The 24,855-nt window shown below is 39.9% G+C and overlaps 2 protein-coding genes and 1 pseudogene across 7 annotated transcripts in view; 1 reads left to right on the top strand and 2 right to left on the bottom strand.

The window, feature by feature from the left end:
- LOC111650355 (NACHT, LRR and PYD domains-containing protein 3-like) overlaps window positions 1–7,787 on the bottom strand; it is a 12,060-nt pseudogene extending 4,273 nt beyond the window's left edge. Inside the window, exons 1-7 of the transcript XR_015436854.1 lie at window positions 7,720–7,787; window positions 6,330–6,382; window positions 5,972–6,119; window positions 3,311–3,466; window positions 2,994–3,048; window positions 2,578–2,806; window positions 1–1,010 (exon numbers count right to left, since the gene is read on the bottom strand). The exon at window positions 1–1,010 is cut by the window's left edge and continues 412 nt beyond it. The product of XR_015436854.1 is annotated as an NACHT, LRR and PYD domains-containing protein 3-like (transcript). The remainder of the gene's footprint in view (window positions 1,011–2,577; window positions 2,807–2,993; window positions 3,049–3,310; window positions 3,467–5,971; window positions 6,120–6,329; window positions 6,383–7,719) is intronic.
- A 630-nt stretch (window positions 7,788–8,417) lies between these two features.
- Window positions 8,418–14,023, bottom strand: cunh11orf58 (chromosome unknown C11orf58 homolog). The gene is made up of 5 exons (XM_023400216.2): window positions 13,865–14,023; window positions 11,728–11,811; window positions 11,520–11,580; window positions 11,188–11,297; window positions 8,418–9,049 (listed from the first exon to the last, which is right to left on the bottom strand). Exons 1-5 carry the CDS (start codon window positions 13,916–13,918, stop codon window positions 8,816–8,818), a joined length of 543 nt encoding a protein of 180 aa, XP_023255984.1. The 5' UTR covers window positions 13,919–14,023; the 3' UTR covers window positions 8,418–8,815.
- A 2,546-nt stretch (window positions 14,024–16,569) lies between these two features.
- The window catches only part of LOC111650381 (transcription factor SOX-6-like), a 117,515-nt gene continuing 109,229 nt past the window's right edge, over window positions 16,570–24,855 (top strand). For 4 of the 5 annotated variants that reach the window (XM_087172344.1, XM_087172346.1, XM_087172345.1 and 1 more), the window contains exon 1: window positions 16,570–16,943. The gene's annotated coding sequence lies outside the window, so the exon portion shown is untranslated. Of the gene's footprint in view, window positions 16,944–18,057; window positions 18,446–24,855 lie in introns of those variants that run through there. The other variant, XM_023400268.2, reaches the window with a different exon arrangement.

The raw sequence follows: 24,855 nt of genomic DNA on the forward strand, positions 1-24,855 counted from the left end.
ATACTTCCGAGTTTTGATCAGCGAGTTGTATACCAGAAAACTGGCGTACATTTGTGTCAGAGTGTTAGGCATTTCTTTTCTTCCTCCATCCTCCTCCGTTCCCATCATTTCTGTTTCTTTTAAAATCCTCTGGAGAACGGTGGCAGATATCCAGCTGAAGACTGGTATATGACACATGATATGAAGGCTCCTGGTTGCCTTAACGTGTGAAATGACCCTATTGGCCATTTTTTGATCAGAGATTTTCTTCCTGAAGTACTCGTCCTTCTGGGGGTCGTTGAACCCTCGTATCTCTGTCACACGATCAACAAGATCATTTGGAATACGATCTGCAGCTGCAGGCCTGGAGGTGATCCAGATGTGTGCAGAGGGCAGCAGGTTCCCCTTGATTAGATTTGTCAGTAGTACGTCCACTGAAGCTGGTTCTGAGACGCTGCAGCAGGGCTTGTTGTGGTCAAAGTCCAGAGGAAGCCGACACTCATCCAACCCATCAAATATCAGCACAAGCTTATATTTGCCAAAATTTGAAATTCCTGATTCTTTTGCCTCTGCAAGAAAATGATGAAGCAGCTGTGTAAGTGTGTAGTGGCTCACCATCAGATTCAGCTCGCGAAACGGAAGATTAATTAAGAGTTGGATGTCCTGGTTGACTCTTCCTTCTGCCCATTCCAGATTAAACTTCTGTACAGAGATTGTTTTTCCAATGCCAGAAATTCCTATAGTCAGCACGGTTCTGATGAATCTGTCTTGTCCGAATAGGGGATTAAAGATGTCTTCACATTTGATTGGCTTGTCTTCTTCTGCTGGTCTCCTGTTTGCAGCCTCAATCTGCCTGACCTCATGTTCATTATTAACAGTTCCACTGACTCCCTCTGTGATGTACAGTTCGGTATACACCTTGTTTAGGAGTGTCTGGTTCCCATGCTGTGCTGCGCCCTCGAAAATGTACTCAAACTTTCTCAATTTGTGTCTGAGTTTGCGTTGGCAGACATCAAGCTCACCATAAATGTCTAGATGGACAAAGAAAACAAGAAGTTAAATGTTATGTTGGTACATTCATTTCAGTGCTGAAACCTCAAGAGGAATTTGTAGCCTAGAAAGTTCATTTGGCAGAAAGCAGTTATAAAAACAGTACATTAGGCCTTGTGAAATTTTAGGGTAATTATTAAGTACTACATCTATTTAGTAGGTGCAAGGAGATTGTATTAAAGAAGTGCACCAAAAGTGCATAGTACATGCTAATTAAACATGTTTGGAAAGGAGGTGTTCCTGGAAGAGACAAGTTTTCAAGAGATTCTTGAAGATAGAGAGGAATGCACCTGCTGATTCAGGATTCAGGAGCTCATTTCACCATTGGTTAACCACAGATGAGATCAGTCTGGACTGTGATTGTCTTCTGTGCAGGGATGGCAATGCCAGATGACATTCCTTCGAGGAATGCAGTGACCAAGAAGGAGCATAAGGCTGTATGATTGAATTCAAGTTGATGGTGCAGACCCAGAAGTCACTCTGAAGGCAGCATTAGTGACATGAATTTGATTCAGGCCGCCATGGGTAGCTGGTGTAGGTCGATGAGTAGCGGAGTGACATGTGCCCTTTTAGGCTGATGTGAGACCAGACTGGCTGCAGCATTCTGGACCATCTGCAGGGGTTTCACTGTGCACAAAGGAAGGCCTGCCAGAAGAGGGTAACAGTAGTCGAGGTGAGAGATAACCATGACCTGGACCAAGAGCTGGGTGGAGTCAATTAAGGCCTGATTTTTCTGACGATGACCCAGAGACGGATGCAACATGGTCAGAGAAGGAGAGCTGGTCATCAAACATGACACCCCGGCTTCTTGAAACTTAAGTTGGGGTAAGGAATGAAGAGGCAATTTTGATATCGATACTGTGATGAAGAGACTGACTGGCCGGGATGAGTACGAGTTCGGTCTTAGAGAGGTTTAGTTGAAGGTGGCATTCCTTCGCCCATGTGGATATGTCAGAGACAGGCCGAGATCTGCTCAGAGGGGGAGTGGGAGTCTTTTGCTGGGAATGACAGCAATGTGAACAGATAAATGGGCCCAAAGAGGTGGTGAATATTGCAAAGAGGAGGGTTCCCAGAACCGATCCTTGGGGCACTCCAGTGGGGAGGGGATAGGCTGAGGACATTTTCCCTTGTCATGACACACTGCCCAGTGAGCTTTTAAACCAAGAAAGGGCTTTGCCCAAGAAACATAAAACTGCTGTTTAGTGGCATTGCTTATACCTGAAACATAAAATAATTATATATCATAAAAAACACCTGAAACATTATACAATTGTATTTTATGTTTCAGATGGTTTTGTTTTACAATATGTAATTATTGTATTAAAAAAAACACCTGAAACAGTTAATACAATAATATAACCCCCCCTTCCTGCATCCTACAGTACATTTTTGATCAAATTCTTCCATCATTGACACTTTGGGGAAACCACCAAATTCATTTTTTTTTTTGTGTGTGAAATTGATCATATATAATAGGATAAAGCACAATATATCAGTTATTGGCATTCACAAATACATCACATATCATACCCTCCTCTTGGTACTTACGTTTCTCCAGTTCATTAGCGAGCGCAGTGTGGCCCATTTCCTTTAAGACGTGCAGTGTAACCTTCAGAACCCCCTCACTGGCACTGCTGTCTTGCTTTTCATCTTCTGTAGGCAAACTTTCTTCATCCTGCTCTTCTCTCACAGAAGATTGTGAAAGGTGTGGAAAGAGCATCCGTTTATACCTTTTCAGCTCACTCTGAAAAATCTCCATGCCCTGAGTTTCCACCAGCTGCAGTGGAGAAAGTAGAAGACAGTGGGTGCAGATCATTTTGACTCACTTTCCTCAAAAAAAAAAACAAAAAAACTCACCAACTTCATTGTTGTTTCAGAAATGTCTATCATTACAATACTATTATCTTATGCTTAGTTATTTTTGCCATTATGGTTTTAGTACAGACATTAGAAACATAACCAACCTTAAATATGGCATTTCCATCCATCTCCGTAGATTCTGAACAGTCATATTGGTCTCTTGAGACAAATATCGAAAATGTTATTTTTTAGATTTCAGCCTGTTTTAATAGAATATTCTCATTGACACAGACTGATTCAGTCATTGATGGAGAGTTAAAATATGAGGACTACTTCTGCAGATCTCTGATAGATCTCCGATAGATTTCTGTACCTATAGACATAGGTACATAAGGTGTACGTATAGGTGTTGGACAGATCAGCATTTTAAACCCCAGAGCCACAGAACTATCACTTTTAATCAAGAATGGACTTTATGTACCTATCAGCTGCTTCTTTGGTGAAGTCATTGCGTTTCTTCATGGAGGTGTCACTTTTCATGGACACACAGGATGAGGCAGGCACCTGTGGCCTATCAGGAAACTGTTTACTCTCCTCTGCACCATCCATTTTGAAGGCAATACCTGCTTTCTTTTTTCTTAAAAGAAAAGTAAAATTTTGTGTAGTGGTTTAATTCTTGGTCTATCAACATTTAATATTGAGATGTTTAAATTCTTTAAAAAATTTTCCCAAATAACTACAGAAGCCCTGAAAGGCAAGTGAAATCTCTTTTTTTTTGGCCAGGATCAAGTTCCTGTTTTCTGTTTAAATGACCCCTGAAGAGGCAAGAAAACTGATAAGATAAAAATACTTTTTACTTGTCTCTCCGAGGTTGATTTCACTAATTAATAAAAAAAGAAAGTTTAATCTCACTTGTCTGCCCAAAGCATTTCTGGCAGAAAGCCTTTGCTGATTAAACTACTGTAATGTTACATAACTTAAAGACACATTTTATGTACCTTGGGTTTAGTGCATGTTGAAATTAAAGTAAGTATTTATACATCTTTGTTTATATGAATGCACAGCAAAATAATGGAAGCAGCAGAGGAGGAGGAATGCACCATGGGTTGCAAGAGAGTTCAAGGAAATCTAGCGAAGTGTTGCCATGTCTACACTTTTTGCAGACTGGTCCACATTTTGACACATCCGGTGTCATGTCATAACTGTTTCCCTGTCGACCAAACCTTATCCCTTACCCAACATAAGACCTGCTTGACTGGAATTGAGCTTCCACATCATTTGACCTAGCTGCAGTGCTGAACAGACCTACAGTGCTGAACAGACCTACAGGTGCATCTCAATAAATTAGAATATCATGGAAAAGTTAATTTATTTCAGCAATTCAATTCAAAAAGTGAAACTCATATTATATAGATCCGTGACACAGAGTGAAATATTTCAAGCCTTTACTTCTTTTAGTTTTGATGATTATGGCTTACAACTAATGAAAACCCAAAATTCAGTATCTCAGAAAATGAGAATATTACATAAGACAAATAAAAAAAATAAATAAATGAATAAATAATAATAAAAAAAAATAAATAAAAAAAGGATTTGATACAGAAATGTTGGCCTACTGAAAAGTATGTATGTACACACACACACACACACACACCTCCTTTTGCATGAATTTCTGCATCAATGTGGCGTGGCATGGAGGCGGTCAGCCTGTGGCACTGCTGAGGTCTTATGGAAGCCCAGGTTTCTTTGATAGCGGCCTTCAGCTCGTCTGCATTGTTGAGTCTGATGTCTCTCATCTTCCTCTTGACAATACCTCATAGATTCTCTATGGAGTTTAGGTCAGGCGAGTTTGCTGGCCAATCAAGCATAGTGATACCATGGTCATTAAACCAGGTATTGGTACTTTTCCTGCTGGAAAATGAAATCAGCACCTCCACATAAAGCTCATTAGCAAAAGGAAACATGAAGTGCTCTAAAGATTTCCTGGTAGACGGCTGCGTTGACTTTGGACTTGATAAAACGCAGTGGACCAACACCAGCAGATGACATGGCTCCCCAAATCATCACTGATTGGAAACTTCACACTGGACTTCAAGCAACTTGGATTCTGTGCCTCTCCATTCTTCCTCGATTTCCAAATGAAATGCAAAATTTACTTTCATCTGAAAAGAGAACTTTGGACCACTGAGCAACAGTCCAGTCCTTTTTCTTCTTAGCCCAGGTAAGACGCTTCTGATGTTGTCTCTGGTTCAGGAGTGGCTTGGCAGGCCCATGTCCTGGATACATCTGTGCGTTGTGGCTCTTGATGACTCCAGCCTCAGTCCACTCCTTGTGAATCTCCCCCAATATCTTGAATGGCCTTTGCTTCACAATCCTCAAGGCTGCGGTTATCCCTGTTGCTTGTGCACCTTTTTCTACCACTTTTTCCTTCAGCTCAACTTTCTATGAATATACTTGGATACAGCACTCTGAACAGCCAGCTTCTTTAGCAATGACCTTTTGTCGTTTACCCTCCTTGTGGAGGGTGTCGATGACTGTCTCCTGGACAACTGTTAAGTCAGCAGTCATCCCCATGATTGTGTAGTCTACTGAACCAGACTGAGAGACCATTTAAAGGCTCAGGAAACCTTTGCAGGTGTTTTGAGTTAATTAGCTGATTAGACTGTGAATCTACAATTTTGAACTTTTTCACAATATTCTAATTTTCTGAGATACTGAATTTTGGGTTTTCATTAGCTGTAAGCCATAATATTTCACTGTGTGTAAGGAATCTATAATATGCGAGTTTCACTTTCTGAATTGAATTACTGAAATAAATGAACTTTTCCATGATATTCTAATTTATTGAGATGCACCTGTAGAGCCACAGAACTATCACTTTTAAAGAACCAGAATATACTTTATGTGCCTATCAGCTGCTTCTTTGGTGAAGTCATTGCGTTTCTTCATTGAGACATCACTTTTCATGGACACACAGGTTAATGCAGCAGTCTTCTCTTCTTCCTCTCAAAATTAACTGAGCTGATAAGATAAGGATTTATCGTTATTGGACAGTGGGGGTCAGCATCAATTTTTTAATGGCAATCTAGTCAACAATTGTCAAGATATCTATCACTTTTAATCAAGAATAAAAGTTATGTACCCATCAGCTGCTTCTTTGGTGAAGTCATTGCGTTTCTTCATGGAGGTGTCACTTTTCATGGACACACAGGATGAGGCAGGCACCTGTGGCCTATCAGGAAACTGTTTACTCTCCTCTGCACCATCCATTTTGATTTGAGTTTTTTTTTCTTAAAAGAAACAAAGTTAAATTTTGCACAGTAGTTAAACTCAGGGTTCTATTTATTCAGTATAGAGGACATTTATTTTCACTTTAACACAACAATTATAAGAATTACAATAATCAATACACTACAGGTCTGTATTACTGAGCAGTTGAAATTCTTTACATTTTCTGAAATAACTGAACTGATCATGTAAATATTCAAAATATAACTCACCCATTCACAAAACTGGACTATGAACTTCTACATCTGGAAAAAGGGATGGATGCCTAGAGTGGGAGATTGATCTTTGATGATTTATTATAGAATATATCTTTTAAAAACCTTTGTTAGAAAATTCATTTCTTTATTAAGGAAGGACACCCTTATAGTAAGACAATAATTATACTAAATTAAAAAAAAAAAAAAAAAAAAAAAAATTAAGGTCAGATTGACATTTGATATGCAAACTATCAAGGGAGGCTCTATAATGTCCAGCCAAGAAAGGGTGGGTCTGACCCCTGCATCTTTGTTTATATGGATGCACAACAAAATAATATCAGCAGCAGAGGAGGAGGAATGCCCCATGGCTGCAAGACAGTTCCAGGAGATCTAGCAAAGTGTTGCCATGTCCACACCATTGGCTGACTCCTCTGTATTTTGCCAAGGCACTATTTAAATGTTCCCCTGCCTTATCCTTTACACAAGACCTGCTTGACTGTGACCTAGCTGCAGGAGATCCTGATAAGTTTTTCTGGTTATTCTTACATAATGAAAAGTTGAGCTGAAGCTTTGTCCTGGCAGTAATGACAGGGTAAATGTTACAGTACATGCATAAACATTAGGAATATTTAGGTTGCAATGCCTGGTACATAAGTTTTCCTTGTTGGTCTTTTGTTATTTATTTATTTCTTCCTTTTGATAATAAAACATTTTCATGTGGTCTTACAATTCGTGCATGTCTTCCTCATCTCAGGTCTACAGGGACTTTAGATTTTGTTCCTTTTGTTTATTTTATTTCATTTATTTTAAATACAGATATTCAAAAGTATTTTCAGCTTCCTTAGTTCAGTTTGTAAATATCTGCACTAATAGACAGCAATTATTATCAGTGTTAACACAATGCTCTCAGCTCAGTGGAGAGTATTTGTCCTTCTATTTGGATTTGTAGCAAGAGCAGAGGAACTGAACTCACCGGCACATTAGTTCAATTCTAGTTCGCCGTATGTCCCGTCCATTTGTCTGCTTTGAGATTATTATTATTTTATTTCAGAACAAACTGTGTAGCGGAATGTTAATCCTTGTGTGTAGTTAGACACTGGCCCTTCTTGTTAAGTTAACAAGCGGGAAAACCCACCTATGTGATCACTGTACTTCAGTTTAACATAACACATTCAGCGATTAACCTCTGGTTGTATTTGAGCAGAGCTAGGTCAGGTTAGTTCAGGTGAGGCCTATCACACTTTGCATCGACAGCAGTGTGTACTTTTTACATTTAACATTTCTGTTCAATGGCTTCGGGAAAAACAACCGCAGTCGATTCAAACTACTTCAAAACTGATTCCGCCCTGGTTAACTGATGCAGTCATCTATTCTAATGACTTCTGTATGCAAAAACCTATTTTACCTGCTACGCGTCTCCGTCCAGTCGAAGCAGCTTCCTCCTTTCTTCTGCACTTTCGCTTTGACGCAGCTGAATTGAGATGTGACCAAAGGGCGTGATTCTGTCTTATCCGCTGCATTTCATTCAGCCGCGATTACTGATTCGACTCACGTGCGTCACTTTGGCTTTTAAAAATGTGCATATATGATGGACTGTGTTAAAATAACGTATTCAGCTACAAACACCCGGAGAAAGTGTTGATTAGGCATATTTAATAATGCTGCTACCATGAAAATTCGAATGATTCAACCCTGTGGAAAATATTCATTATTAAAACGACCCACTCGCTCAGAATAAACTTATGTAAATGCATGTACATCACAATTCATCAGTTTTTTTCCCCCTCAATGTGTTTTTATAAGTATATAAATATGTGATTATAAAAATACCTCCCCAGAGATCCACACAGATGGGGTTGAATGCATTTGGGATGATTTTTAACCTGACCTCCATTTCATTAATAGGGATTTTCTGAGCAGTTTACCTGACCCCTAGTGGACACAGTTCATTACATACAAATCAAGGTGAGAGCTTCCCTGCATAAAACAGACAGTGAGTTTACTTTCAGTCCACAACGATACAGAATGCAAAAACAGTCCTTCACAGAAACCATCTCCTTTGTCAGAGAGAAATTGTAGTTCAAGTGTTAGGAACGGCAAACATTACAACTGACACTTCCTTTTATTGGTTTTCAAACAAGAAATCACAAAATTCACAATGTGTAGACCAATCACACTGAATGGCAAACGATCCTTTTTCATCCAACGTAATTCATGGCAAATACAGTGACTGCTAAAATGTTCAAACCAAATAAAAACTGGACCATTTGCCACCTTAACATGATATAACACCACTTAACCAAAAAGCTGAGGTTGCAGCCTGCTGATTTTATTTTTGACAACATGCACACCACGATGCCGTCCAGTGGTGAGTGCTTGTGTAGAGAAAACATTTCTACACAGTAAAAGAACTAGAATGACCGACAGTAAAACAACTACGGTCAAATTGTACAATTTTGAGATTACAAAAACTAATGCCTCCCTGCCCGCCCCATCCAGGCCTACGCTGACTTCACAAAGGCCATTTTGTATTCTTGTTTCCGCTCTCCGCTCTTACTGTCAGAGCTGGGCTTGGCCTGGTCTGAGGTCTGTTCCTTAGTGATGGGATCGCAGCCTTTGTCCTGGGCATCTGTTGGTTCTTCACCTTCTTTGCCACTGGTGGACTTCTCTGGCTCAGTTTCTTTTGTCTGACTGTCCACTGTTGGAGCGGGAAACAACTCTGGCTCCGGCTCAGGCTGTGAAGAGAACAACAACATGAGTTTTTTTTCCACTTCTGTCCAGTACTAAAAGAGTACTCCTGTTCCTGTACTATATTTATAGTGTACACAGATGGAATTAAGAGTAACGTCACAACACATTTGAAAATTGTTTTGCAGAAGATTGCCTTTTTGTTGAAGTGTTACTTACATAAGTAACAATGACAGCGTGTGTGTGTGTGTGTGTGTGTGTGTGCGTGTGCTCTTTGACAGTCACACCCTGCTCTGTACGCACAATTTGACACACTAAAGACAAGAAGAGTGTCTTGCCTCAATAACAATTTATGGGTGAGACAAAAATGGAGCTGCACAGACAGTCGGAGGCAATACTTGAGATACATGTCATATGAACACACTCAACCTCTCAGGTCATCTAGAAGCGTCAGCTGACCAGTGCCACAGTTCAGCCGACACATGGAGAAGCAGCATATGAATATAAGACTTTGACTCTTTTACATTCTCCACTGCCTTTAACAAAGCCTTCAGTGTTCATTACTATCCATGCTGTCATTCTGATCTACCTCCTATTATTATCTTTAAAGTTTAAATGTTAAAATGTTTTTATCCTTTTGTGCTTTACTACCTATATGTTTGGAATATTCTGCATAAATACATTTCCCTTGCCATCATTTTATTTGTTGGAATTCTTGTGACGATTTACAAGTAATTCAAACTAGCAACACCTAAATGCTAAATCCATATGCTATTATATGGAAAGTTACGGTTTGCCGACTTAAAAAAAGCATGTAAAACACAATTTAGCAGAATATCTCTGAGTGTTAAAGCTGGACTGCGGGACGTTTTAAATAGAAATGAACATTTATTACATTCAAGCATTTGCCCGAGTTTTAAATCTGGTGTGTGTGCACAGGTAGTGGTGTGAGTTTGCCAGAGCTGAAACGGGTGTTCTGTCATATATGGGTACACTGTAAACATATATGGAGGCATTTAAGGTCTGGACACACAGCTGCATTATTTCTCAGACTTTTATTACGTGTTGCAACACAGACACACTGAAGGTTCCTAGGTGAAGTGCATTGGTAGGAACCTTCAGCACAAGTACTGGGCCACAATAAAAGTCTGCAAAACGTGGAGCTGCCTGTCAGGTGCTTGTGTTGAGCATCTGGAAAGGTTTCCTATGTACGTATTGACAACAGAACATGGTGTGAGAGGGAACGACTGAAGTGACAGAGACGAAGCAGGAGGAGTATGGCGGAAAAACCTATGAGGCATCCAAGAAAAGTTTGTGAAGCTCCAGATAAAAAAAGAAACAGAGGAAGGATTACAGTCTAGAAAAGAAAGTGACTGACAGTAAGGACAGACATGGATTACCAATGGTGTGGCTTTTCCTGGTTGGACAGCTCTGACAGAAGAGAAGGGACTGAGACAGACATGGTTGTCACTTTACTGCTCTTGGACAGGTTAGCATTTGTAAAAAATGTAGTATACATTTTACCTAAATTATTTACCTAATAAATAATTATCATCTTGGAACTGTGAAAATTTCTCTGTATTCAACAGTGTGTAATTATGCCCCCTGCCAGAGGGGGGAGACAAAGGTTCCACACTGCAGGTTTAAAGTGAAGAACTTGTGAGCAAGAGCTGCTGGTAACTGCAAAATGAATGTATAGCCTGAAAAAACTGCAACCCACTACTGTCAAACACATACAGGTTTTTTTTTTTCTGATCTCTGATGGTGTGTTGAAAGCTGCAGTCTTAAAACAGCCTCACACTTTATCTACCAGGGATTTAAACAATGAAAAGATGGAGATACTTCTTGGTTTCGTTAAAATAAGCACTTAGATTAGCACTTAAGTAATTGCATTTCACATACTGCATTTACATTATTGTAAAATGAATTACATCATCTTTATTTTCCCTGAATGTGGTAAAACATCATTCTTTGACATAAGAAAAAGAAACTCACTTACTGTGCCTGTTTCTAACATCTCTCTGTTGTCAGACTAGCTTGTGAACTGGTTGTAAAGGTTAGCAGCCATCTGTTTGCTAGGTGACTGACATATTATCTGTATAGATGTATCCATATAAATCTGTATAGATACATTTAATCTCCATGTCTGCCATATTTTACGAATGTCCTCTATTCTGGGTCTCACCTCGCTGAAGCCCAGGCCACAGTGCCTCCGGTTGCGGCCTGACAGCTTCCCATCCATGCCCTGCTGGTACTGCATCTCCAGCTGCTCATTGATCTTCTTATCTTCCTGCCCTGCAGAGGAGACACCAGTCACAGCAGGCACACCCAGCCGTTACAGGCCTATCCATGTGTGGATAGATCTGTGCGGCGGATGTGTAGTAAGGAAGGCGGGTTAATTGCATTGGGCATAAGGACAAGGCAGCATGGGTAAATGGCAAGGAACAGTAGTTGGGACATTTCTTACATAAGCAGAACAAATCCAGCCTTTTACAAAAGCTAAACAATGAAGCTTACCACTACGGAAGTGGGATGTCGACTTGTGGTCGCCAATGACAAGGCGTCCCGTGGGTTCTTTCTGGTGAACAGAAACAATCACATTTTATATCAACTGTCACAACTTCTCCACAGTGGCAAGGACAAAAACGTAGCTTTCATGACCTGGACTAGAGGTTTACAATATAGTGAACTGAATATAAAGTGATCTAAAATAGGCAAAACAAACCTTGCCAGCACCCATCAACCGTAAAAACTTTTGTTTCCTTTCATTACTTCCCAGATCAGCTGATGCCCACTGAGTAGATCCATCCTGCCGAACCAAAACATTATCATAAAGAATCAGTTCCAACAAAAATATAATGCTCATGTCATCAGATTATTTACTTATTTTACATTAAATATTTACACTGCTTTTAACACAGTAGATGCTAATGCTGTTTCTAACCAACAGGGCTAGACCTCTGATGACTCACACAATCTGGACAAATGTGTGTTGCCCTTGCAGCCGGAAAGCGGTTACTTCAGTCTGTTGGAGAGGTATGTTTGATGATATTTGTTTTAGAGCCTGACCGATTTATCAGCTGACTGATTTTATCGGCCTATCACAGATATATCGATAACGGTGCATATATTCTCCGATATGTGCTGATATGAATACTTTTATTAAGAAGCAATAATGCAGTGGAAATGCTCGGAAAATGCTCGGGCAGCATTTTATATATATTTGATCCTTTGTTTTCCTTTAAGTTTAAATATATATATACCTATTTGTTCTTATGTTTTTTATTTATAGTTATTTTATGTAATTCCCAGTGACGTTTAATGTTTCAGTGCACTGATGTAGTTTTGGACGATAAAGTTTATTGTTAAACTGTAAAATATCCTAATATCCTGCTTTCATTACATATTTTTTTCACAAGTGTTTTTTACTTATTATTTTTACTCCCTAATATCGGTATCAACCCCAAAAATCCAATATCTTCTTCTGGCTGGGCTCCAATTTATTTTCATTATAAACACAATGTGTTTGGATTTTGTTTGCCTACTCTAAGTGAGCTTTATGTGAGTATCGGAAATCAACAGAGGAAAGAATACCCTTAAAAGTTAATAAAAATACTGGTGAACTTAAATGACAATAATCCCATTCATATCATACTTGCAGGGTAAAGCGGCTACTTAGATCCACATAATATGATGTGTGTTATGTCCACTGTGGTCTGGGAGAGAAAAAGCAAGCAGCTTTTGTAAAAAGGAAGTAAAATGTATCCAAACCACATCACTTACAAAAAATAAAACAACAGTTACAGTTAAAAGCCTTCAGCATTCAAAAGGTAAAGGAAAGAAATAGACTCTTTTGAAGCAAATACATTATGTTGATTCTGCTGGAAGCTCCCAGTTGTTGCTAAATGCAAATATACAGAAAGTCCAATTTGCCACTGACCACATAGTACTGTACTGTCAATTTGAAAAGTTGAAAACAATATCTGAAGAGGTTTAAAACAGTATACCTGTCCTCAGTCCATTCATTGGTTGTGCAGAAAATTTGCAGTCATATTCTACCTTAAATACACTCAGTTGTCAGTTTATTGGGAACACACAGAAAAGGCTAAAATGGTTTAATACGGCAGTCTTGCAATAAATCTTACTTCCATAAAGGTGCTGATTCAACTGTACAATAATTTTACAGGATGTAGTCTGTGGTGCTACTGAACTGCACTGTTGATGTATGTTTTTTATTATTTTGTCCATCCCAATGATGATAATGCAGTCCAGCAGCATTAACATTTTGGCCTTCATGAAGGTAGTATTTAATGTAGGACTATATTAAACTGCCTCAGTTTCTACCTGGTGTTCCTAATAAACTGACAACTGCGTGTGGTTAGTTCAAACTAACATTTTCAAACATCTTTCCTAACAGGATAGTGACTATTGTTTTATTTGGTATACATTTCAGGAATTAGAACAATGATGGTCTGAAACATACATATTGCATACCACTTTACATTTGAGTGTTTATGCGTCTTAATGCTGTTATTTACGATTGAGAATATAACATCAGATGTAAAGTAAAAGGCTGATAATGTGTGACATACAGTCATTAATCCTTGCTCGGTAAAACATCTCCAGTTGAAAAAAACAATTTGATACAAAATGATATCATGTGCGATATGTTTTATATAATTAATTTTTAAGTCAACCTAAAAATGACGAGTAAACTTTGTCCAGGACTTAAACAAGAAACGTGTTCAGGTTTCATGATAAGACTGAGACGTTAGCAAACAGGCGAACACGAAACTAGCCTTATCTAAGTAATTCATAGCTTTCGTCTACGAATTATGCTCAGTTTTTATTATTTTACTCACTTGACTTGGAGATGCGGGTCGTTTTGTCCCATGCCTGTCCTCTGGAGAACTCATTATGAACGAAGGCTTTACTAAATTGTCAATAAAATATCATGCCACGGGACTAGCATAGGCTAACTGGGATTTGTCAACACTTCTCCGTGTCGTCACTTCCTCCTTTTTCTTCTTCGCTTGTGTCCCAGACGGTTATGTCGACTCTCTGCTGCCACTCATTGGTGGACGTTTACCTAACTAAAACGAATGCAGTTTGATAGAAAAGTCCTGCAATAACGCCCCTTCATGAATGTTTGAATGTTCAGTTTGTGCTGAAACTTTCAGAGAGCTGTTGAGGCTGCAGTTTGTGATGCTGCTCAATTATATAAATACAGGTGTTTCTGTTATTTTTTGCACTCCATTCATATCAATGAGGGTAGTGTAAATAACAGAAAGACACATAGGAAGCAGTACAGCTCAACAGCACCACAAACTACATCCTCTACAATGTTCATAAATTGAATGAACAAGTCTCCAAAACAATTTCAGTAAAAATGGAACTTAACTGCATTTATTGCAGGACTGCTGTACCAGACTGCATTAGTTTTAACTAATAAACTTCCAACTGAGTGTATCTGAAAATCAGCTAGCAACATCACTACTAACATAATATTGGATGAAAGGAGGAAGCTTAACATTTCCACAGTTTAATAAAACAGTGGTCACATTACAATGTCAAGGGACTGAGTCTTCAGAAGTATCAAGGAACAGGCACTTCTAGCAAAATAGTTTTATATAGTTATATTTATAAATAAAAGAGTTTTTTTGTGTGTTTCAAAAGGTAGGCTAATATTTAAAGAGATGATATATTCAAACGTGTTTTGATTACTGTTACTATGAACAGAGTTTGACACTCTGTCAGTCTGTTTTCACATCCAATTGCTGAAGAAGGAAAGTTTATCTGTGCTCATTTTAATAAGTGTAATGTGAATGTGATTTTGTGTTATATCTTGTAGCCAGTCATGGAACAATATGCAACTTACACAAGTGTAATATGGCAACTTGAGCTTCCAGTGCACATACACTGAGAATGACCTTTACAGGGAAGTATGAGACATCTTGTGTCAAGTAGTTAAACTTTCAAAATAAACAATAGCCAATTGATATAATCATAGATTCTGGGATTTTCAATGAGAAAGGAGTAGATGAATTTAAAGAATTTTTAACTAGGTAATTGAATAATGTGAAGGAAAGTCATTAGAGACACAAATCATTCCAAGCAGAGCATTTGTATGTCTTAAAAAGACTGGAGGGGACCTTAAATATAATAGCTAATAGCCTAATAAAAGCTTTATTGGGCTTGACTGTCCTTGAAAGCGTCCAGAATCATCTGTCATTTAAATCACAATGACTCTTTATTTATTTATTTGCTTATTTATTTTCTGGAATTATGATGTGTTTTCTCAGGCTTCAGTATGGCTTTAGAAAGTCTTGCACAAAAATAACTCAGATTTGATCAGATCAGCATGTCAAAAAAAAAAAAAAAGCTAATTAATAATCATCAACAGACATCTAATTCTGGAATTTGGAGATTACAGTATATTTCAGTGGAGGATGTGTCAATAGCCTGGCACCATAATTTCAATGTGGAACATTATTAAGTTAAATTTTATTTTTCTATTTTCCCATTATATTACATTTAATTATTAAGATATCAATTTCCCAAAGCCTTCACTTTGTGGAGTCGCGGACATGTTTAATGTAAAATCAACCCTGTATTGGATGACCTACAATAAAACCGCCAAAAGGTGGCGCAAGAGTAAGTGTAATAGAGGCAGAGCCCAGAGGATCTCACACCTCGAACAGGACGCTCTAACTTCATTTCTGCAACACAATCATCCAGATATTAAACGAGAGACGTTTACGTTTGAACTTATTAGTCCTTTTTAATGAGCTTAACACACTTTGTCTAATTAACCAACATGTGTCTTGGTATTTCCCTGTATTTTAATAATTTTGATATGTTTTTTTCCATAGCAAAATGAAGAATAATCACTCGTTGGAGACTTTAAAATATCGACTACACTTCAGAGAAGATGGGAGAGGAAATTATCGAAAGAAAAGGTGATTTATTTTTTGATCTCAAATGAATTCCTTTCTCAGTTCGACTTTTTAAAAAGTTTCAAAGACGAACCAGCACTGGTGAGAAATTTTCTTATTACACAAGCCTATAAAATATTAGCACAAAGAAAAATGTTTAATATGCATTTACCTGCTAAAACTGTCCACAAACATTTTTTTTTTAAGTCAGTATAAAACTAGAATCTACCTACATCATTATTTGTGCTTTTCAGCTTGTTTGGTTTCTCACTTAAAATATTTAAACAAAAATCCATTTATTTTTTTAAAATTGTTACTCAAACTGCTGGACAGGAACAGGTGACCAGCACGCGCGTGCATTCACTCACACGCCTGTGAAGCCTTTATGTCCATAGAGAGAAAAGTGGGAAAGAGACAGATAAACAGAGAAGTTAAAATAAGGAAGAGAGTGGGAAAAGGAAAATATTAAGTACAAAGTGAGAGATATTTTAATGCACAATCCAATAAAGCCAGTGACACAGACAGAGAGGGATAAATAATGAGAGAGGGAGAGAGAGAGAGAGAGAGAGAGAGAGAGAGAGGGAGAGAGAGGAGGGGTTATCCTGCTTCTGCTTCTTTACCCGACACTGCCCCGCACTCTCACTTAACCTCCACATAGCGCTGGACGGGAAGTAACTTAAATTACTTTTTGAAAATATCCTCCAAATGACAGCTCCTCGGGCTCCGCGTCTCTTCTGACAACGACGCCGAAGTATTTTGTTTTACTTTCTGATCGTCGGCGCAGCGCAAACAGAGGAGTTACCAAAGTCCCCGACACGCTCCAGCGATGGTGACTTTACGCACGGGATTTGAAGACTGTTTGAACTGACTCCTCTTGTTTGGTCTCAGCGCTGACAGCCTGCCTTCATCATCATCACCATCATCACCGTCAGCATCGTCAAATATAATCTCCGAATTTGTAGCGAGAAACAGGCGCAGCAGTGAGGAGTCGAATCAGCGGATCCAGGTAAGAGAAGTCCTGTTGCATCAGTGTGGACTTGCACCGGGACCGTCACCCGGCGCGTCCTCCGGGCTGCTTGTTATGAAAGTCGGTGCGCACTTCGTTATCTCTGCTGCAAAACAAACAGCGATGACAGCAGCGGATTCAGGCTCCATCAGTGGCTTTAAACCTGCAGCTGGGCCGTGATTAGACTCGGTCGACCCGAGATGACCCGCAATAACTAACTCTCAAATCTTTTTTTAAACTTTCTGTATCAGAGAAAAAAACTTAAGGTTATGTTGAGTAGCTAATTTATTAACAGACTTATAATAAGACAATGTCACAAAAACTCAGAGGAGTGTTTGTAATAAAACCATAACAATTTATAATAACCAGCAACCAATACCATGAGTTTATTGTCAACTATTGTTATTTGCATGTTAGTTGTATAGAATGACAAAGTCAAAAGTGAAGTATCATAAATATTGATTATTTTATTTTATAATAACCAATATTACGTTTGTTATAAACACACAGAAACTCAGAAACTGTGGTGGAGAGATTAACCTCAAACTGAACTTCACCTAAGAATCTTTGCAAAAAAAAGTTGTGATTTTTCCACTGAGACTTATCTTAGGGTCAGTGTTAAATATAAACATGGACCATTCAATCTGTGATCCTGCAAACATAACAAAATATGAGCACAAATCTGTCTTCAAAACATGCCTTCATTAATTCATTTTCACTTCCTTCACCCACTTTAAGCTTTTAAACTAAATGAAAGGAACTCAAGGTTAATTTCAGCCATAAAAGATGCAGCTATATTGTTGAAGAAAAGCAGAGGATGAACTGGAGTTTAACGGACATCCCTGTCATGCGCTATTAACAGAAGTGGTTCAGCGGCTCTGTAGCACCAGAAAACGCTTCAATAGGCTCACAGCCCATTTAAGAGACATTTAGGAAGAGTCTCTGAAGCACTGTGCGCAGATGAGCTTTGCATAAAATAGCCAAGTAAATTAAAAACTTTACAAAAGGCGCTGAACTTTAATTCTAAAGAGCCGTTTTTGAAATAATGTATTTCTGTAGTCATCGCATTCAGCTCCACTGGAGTCCGCGGGGTGACACTCAGTAGTTTCTTCATCGGCCACACAGCGGTAGCCTTCTGTCCAGGATCGTGAACGCCCCGCGCTCTGCCGGACCTCTGTGGCTCGTGTGTGCGCGTCCCCGGGCTCCGCGGCACCTCCAGAGACGCACATTTCAGCGGCTCTGTGGTGTCCCGTGTTTCCCCCACATGTAACTCACTGGACTACAATAGAGAGAAATAGACTACAGAGGGGGAGAAGAGAAGAGGGGCGTCTTTCGGGCCCAAGTTAACGTTCCCCCCTCGGAGGTCACGGCGGCTGACCCTAGAAGAATGCGTGAGTCATATATTAAAATAGACTCGGAGCCCTAACGCGGGTCCATTGGGAGACAATACCGGGGGAAACAGGACAGTGTCCCAGCACGGCGGGAGAGTTGAGAATTAGTCTGTAAGTTTCCTTTTTCCCTCCTACATGATTTTCAGTGCGATCGTTGCCTTTCTTTCTTTATGTTGCATCGTTAAAAAGTGTGGAGCGTGCGTCTTGACTTTCTGGGCGATAAAAGGTGTCAGTTTCACTTGTCAGTTACGCAGCCTGGTAGAGTGACAGAGCTGCTTGTGTATGAAGTTAATTGCGGGTGTGTGAACTCGAGTCACGCAGGCAGGGACAGTTTCTTATCCCCGGAGCGAGGAGCCTGCAGCTCGGACAATCACTTTGCCCCGAGTTCACGGTGAGGATGTGACAGGGGGTACAGGAGGACAAGGCGCACGACAGCGGCCTGAAGGAGACTGATAGAGTCACTTCAGGGTGTTTCCCCACATTCAGAGCCACACTACACCTCCGAGATAAGCCACTGCTCGCCTGCAGATAAGGAGCTTTTAGAGACGCAGAGAGAGTGGGAGAGAGAAAAAGAAAGAGAGAGAGAGAGAGAGAGAGAGAGAGAGAGAGAGAGAGAGAGAGAGAGAGAGAGAGATAGATCACACTCCCATGACAGAAATGAGTCTGAAAACTGCTAAAGAGGAAACGCAAAGTCCGGATAATTGTTCCACTGATTTCTGATTAATTTGAACAAACTGAAACCATTAGATCTTCAACACTTGTCATGTGTGGCGTGAGTGAGAATGCGCAATTTCCCAGCATCAGCTGTGCGCTAATTGTTTTTTTGCATCCACATTTTTTTTGTTTGCACATCAAATCACTCCTCTATTCAGGGTTATAATTGCCCGGCCTGACAGGTCCTCCAGTTGCCAGTTTGGACCTGCCCACAGCGGCTTACGCAGTAAATCACAATTTCCAACAAGTTGTTTAATTGTTTGGACTGTGGCAGAAACAATTTATAGACCACCACCACCACCCCCTCTCTCTTGTAAGTGAGAGTGTCTGTCTGAAAAACAATCCGAGCAGGGGAGGGGGTCGCCGAAGTTGATCTCCTATGGCATTTTGTTTTGAGCAGGTGCTGCGGGTTGAAGTTCCCTCATAAGGTAAAGTGGCATTAGAGTGTCCAAATGGCAGACTTATATATAGGCTGCCAATTCAGCACATTGTCCCGGGCTGCATGGCTGCGCTCTCCCCGCTGTCTGAGGGAGACCTGCAGCTTTTCCCTTTTTTTTTTTTTTTTTTTTTTTTTTTTTTTTGCATCTCCTCTGTGGGGATCCGCGCTGACAACAGGCGGACAGACTAAACACAGCGGCCGGTCACTGCGTGGTCCATCAGGACTCTGTCAGCAACATGAAATCACCAACCGTGCGTAAAATGCGCATCATATCTGCAGCCAATTTGAATTAATCGCCGCCTGTGATGAAATATAGATTAAAATATAACATTAAAATTATGTCTCTTGCAATAAAAAAAAAAAAACTAAGGGTGGGCTACATTTTGTGCATTTAAATCCCACAGATTCAATTACTTAGTTGAAAATAAAAAGCAGCTTCATTTTTTAGGTGATGATTTTATAAAATTTCTTTTGATTTTGTGATTTGATATAGGCAATTAAATTTTTTGATTACACCTCTATCTTTTCCAGCATCAACATAAGTTTGTCTGTTATTATAAATCACTAAAGAGGATTTATTTTGAAAATATCAATATCAACTCCTTTTTCTTTTTCTTTATTCCCAACATTAAGCCCTGAAAATGTGCATGCTGGTGTTAATGTAATGCAAGGCCAACCTCGGGATCTAATTCTCTGTTTCTTAGAAATCCAGCCATCGCTCACACGTCATGAATAATGTGCCACATATATTTCTTGGACCCTGAGAGGCCTTTTCCTCTGGTGTGGCGCAGAGGGACTATTTAGTGGCAGAAAGAGGGTACAAATGGGAAAGATTAAAGGATTTGACAGCTGAGAGAAGAAGAGAGTGAGATGAAGAGAGACATTGAATAGAGGAGGAGGAGGAGGAGGGGAAGAAGTGAATTTGGAGAGTGAGTGTGAGCTTGCCTTTTATCAGACAACCTTAACAGCTTGATGTGCAAAAGGAACTGTATTTAATTTCATCTTGAGGATGCATCATGATGCTTAACCCCCCTCTGCAATACTGTTATTATATTTTCACTGTTTATTGGCCTTCTTTCATCTGCTGACCATGGTGTTATAGATTTAAGTGTTTCCACATGTTTGGTTTTTTTTTTTTGTGAGGATGTCAATTCACCTTCATCGGAAAAACCGTCGCTCCTCCATTTTAAGCCTGTGGCTGATTTGGAGAATCCTAATTATTTGTTGTCGGGCTCTTTGAAAAAGACACCAGCCCCGAAATTGGACATGTGTTGTACAAACACAAATTAAACATTTAGCCCTAAGTATTTCTCCCTGGGTCCTAAGTGCATATTAGTCAGCCTATACTTATCTCGGGCCCAACGGCACACCCAAATTGCAGTGTTGCTGCTGAAAAAGAGGCTGAGGCCCGCGAGAATGAGCACTTGAAGCACGCTGGCAGATGCCCATAAGTTTCTCAACCACAATGCAAGCCTAGGTGTGTGTATGTACAGTATCTGTGTGTGTGTTTGTGTGCGTCTATGGACCTTAGTATCTTTTGTCTTTTTGTGATTGTCGACATAAACCGACCTGTCAAATGTTCCTCTGCGTGTGACTCAGTGTGCTCATGTGCGTTTAACATTTTATCCAGTGTGTTTGTACATGTGTGCGATAGGCACGCGTATGTTTGTGTGTGTGCATGGGCTTACCTGTTTGCATGTATTCATGCATGTCCTTCTGCACAGTAGCTGTAGGTGTGTATAATATAAAAGCATGTGTCTGTGTATCTTGTTGTGTCCTCGTCTTGTGTGTCTACACTGGGTGGCCTCTCTGCCTTAACGTACCGTATGTATGTTCTTGACTCTGTGTGTGTGTGTGTGTGTGTGTGTGCCCCGCTGGGTGGGCATACTGCTCTCCTCTGTTCTCCACCACCACATAACCTTGGAAACAGCTTCCTCGTTTTTCTCCAGAGCGGAGAATAACAAGACACAACGTTTATTCTCCTCTCTCCTCTTTTTCAATGGTCGGGGTAACCTTTCCTTTCTGCCGCCGATTCTCCACCACCTGCTCCCCACCATCCAATTACAAAGCCCAGAATGAGAGCTTACCTGGCACACCAACTCCTAATGACAACACCCCCCCCCCCACATACACACACACACACAAACACACGCAGTCACTCCTCCATCCTCCTCTTTATGCATCTTTACATGCATTAATCTTTTTCCTCGTCACGTTGACTGCAGCTCAGATTTTTCGGCATCTTGATGCACAGAGCAGCTGAAGTTCATGAAGTTCAACCTCCGTGCCTCTTTTCTCTCTCTCTCTCTCTCTCTCTCTCTCTCTCTGTCTGACTTTTCTTTCTTTAAGCATCAGGGTGTGTGTCAGCGTCCTCTGATGTCTGTCACGTTAACAATGACTGTTGTGTACCTGCGGAGGATTGAGTGAGAGTTATAATCGTATGCTTTACACAAGACAAATGACAAATGACTGCTGCACTGTTAACACACTCACAGACCCAGCATCCTGCCTAGGGAGAAAAATAACAGGGCTTGAGTCCGTATTAAACTTCTACCACTTTATTTTTCTTTGATTATTTGGAATGAATGTTGTCTGTAATGTTTTTTTTTTTTCTGTTTTCCTGTTTGTTTTGTGATTTGCAAACAACTTGGCGCACTCTCCTCTCTGCTCTCTCTTTTTTTGTTTCCACAAGTGGAAAAACTCACCATCACACTCTCCATCGACGCAGCACAGAGAGCTGCCATTTGTCTGAGCTGTTGAGAGTCATTCATTCAAAACTAAATGATGAGCAGCAAAATGGCTTTTGCTTTACTTTTCTTGTTGTCATATACTGCTCCCCTTTATATGCTCCCCTCCAGTATTTGCATTTCACGTTGATCTGACTGTGCTAAAGAAGCATCCTAACTTTATAGTATAAGGGACAAAAAGGCACAGGGACAGGGAAATAAATAACTTTAAATAAATAATCAAAGGTCCCATATTTTACATTTTCCCTGTGTTTTATTTGAAGTCTTGATCCATAAGAAGATATATTTGTGGTTTTAAGAACTAAAAACCGTCTCAATGTAGTTTTACATCTCCTCTCTCAGGCTTCTCTCTGGGGCTCTAGAAACAACAGGTCAGTGAGCCAATCAGAAGAGAGGAGGCTCTGAGTCTCTCTTCTGATTGGCTGACTGTTTTCTGAGTGATCTATTAAAAACACTGCAGGTTTCAGGTAAACACACAGAGAAACCAAATCCTGTAAGTTTTTGGATGGTGGGTCCAGGTGGGCGGGGCTTGGGGCATGGCTTAGAGCGGTGACTGCTTTGTTGTGACATCATAAAGTCCTGACGGCTGGTTTTAAGGCTCAGTTTCTGAATACAGGCTGTGTGCATTTCTTTGTGGACTGAGCGTTTTGATACTTTCACAGTATTAATATAGAACCTAGACCTGCTTTATAATCAAGACATGGAAATTTACCTTTATACTATATGGGACCTTTAAATAACTGGAGAAAAGGTTTAACAATGAACCACTTAAGTTACACATCCACCACATGAAGTTTAACTAATATCTGTGATATGTGATGCACAATTATTTAAATAAGTTAATCAATTTATTGTCTCTTGTCAAATTCAGATAGAAAGTAAATTTGGTATGTCTAGCTAGTAGCTCTCTTACAAGGTGGATTCTCTTGATCTCATGTTTGTGTAATTATTTTTTTCCCTAAAGAAATAGATTGCTTCTGAAAAAAATGATGTTGCATGCAAAATAGATTAGTCTCACAAGTTATTACTCACTGCTGCTTGGTCATGGAAATCTCATCATTGTCACTTTATCGTTTCACTTAAAGGAGTCATTGTAAAAAGACATAATTCAGATTATTTCTTTCTCTGCTGCACTTGATGGACGTCTAGGCTTCGCCAGACAAAGTGAATGCTAAAAATGTCCACTGCAGTCTCTTTTCTGCTAAATTGTGGACATGAATGACAGGATTAAAGTGCTGTGGTTGGGCTCTTTGGCTCATCCAATCAGATTACAAATTTTTGGTATTTCTAACAAGACTATGGGGTGACCAGGTGACTGACACTGGTGCTCCAGTGGCTCTTTATCTGTCAGTCAGTCGCTGTGGCCTTGGACTGCAGCAGCAGCAGATGCTTTATCAATTACACTGCTCCTGATGATTTTTCAGAAAAGGGAAATCACATGTCTGCATGTCCAGGAGCTCTTAGAATTTCACCCCCTCCTCCTCGTTCCACTTTTTCTTTCAGGGTCTCCTCCTCCCTTCTTTTCGTTTTGGGTTACATTTAACATCCCAAGTGAAGGCCGGTTGCCTTGACAGATGAACTTAGAGCGGAGCTGGAACTCACACCTCACACTGAAACGCTAAACATTTGCTGCAGCCGCTCTTCGTTTTAGTGTCAAATAAGGACTGAAAAAAAAACAGATTCTCTTCTTTCAGTCAAAATGCTATCAGTGACTTTCATATCAAATAACACAACAGAGTTTTTATCGTTGTTAGAGCACTGCTTATTTCATTCTGACATGAGACTCATATGACAAAAAAGCCTGTTTTCGGGCTGACTGTCTGCGAGCTGTTGTCTCGGCCTAAAGTATTTGTGTGGCTGTTTTTCAGGGTTGCAGCGTGCGACATGGTACTTGTATGGTTTGGGAACTTTTATGAAGGCTGAGTGTCATTCATTATCCCCTCAGTGCAGAGTTGTTCAGCAGCCTTGATACAGACAGATGTTTTGTTTTCCGCAGCACAGAATGGGCTGCCGTGGTGGGTTTGTTTAAACCATCTTTGCTTTGAAAAGGGAGCTCTGGAGATTACCTTATGTTCATTTTTGGGGTTGGGATTAAGATGATACCCTCCATGGTTCATGAAAACCCACAGTGGTGAAGCATTTTGGGGGATTTTGTTCCCAACTCCACAGAGAACCTGGTGTTCATCAGGAAATATTATTCCAACTAACTGCCCTAAGATGAATCCTTACTTCAGTATAAACCTGCAATGGGCTTCATATGATGCTATGAGTCAATATGGAACATGGTTGTCATTAGCAAACATCTCTTGGTTTGTTTTATCCTTCTTAAGAACCAGATGGGTGGGGTTTGGTGTGTGAGATGACACAAGTGCCTGAAAGTTTTTACAATCGAATGAAAGTTATGATGATACATTTGCACATCTCATGTGTGACTGACGGCTAAGCGGCCTCTTTCTGTATTGTAATTACAAACAAACCCCACCCCTCTGGCACTCCCTATAGATTAAAACAAACAGGAAAATTATTTGTTTGATGAAAGTCTACTGTTGATGTCGATTAGTCTCTTTCAGATGCTGTGCCTGTTAATATGATCACCATTTCGCCTCTTAATGACTGTATGA

Source organism: Seriola lalandi, unplaced genomic scaffold, assembly GCF_002814215.2.
Source record: "Seriola lalandi dorsalis isolate HSWRI2012SDOR001 ecotype SW California unplaced genomic scaffold, Sedor1 jcf7180002052274, whole genome shotgun sequence".
In the NCBI taxonomy this organism is placed as follows: Eukaryota; Metazoa; Chordata; class Actinopteri; order Carangiformes; family Carangidae; genus Seriola; species Seriola lalandi.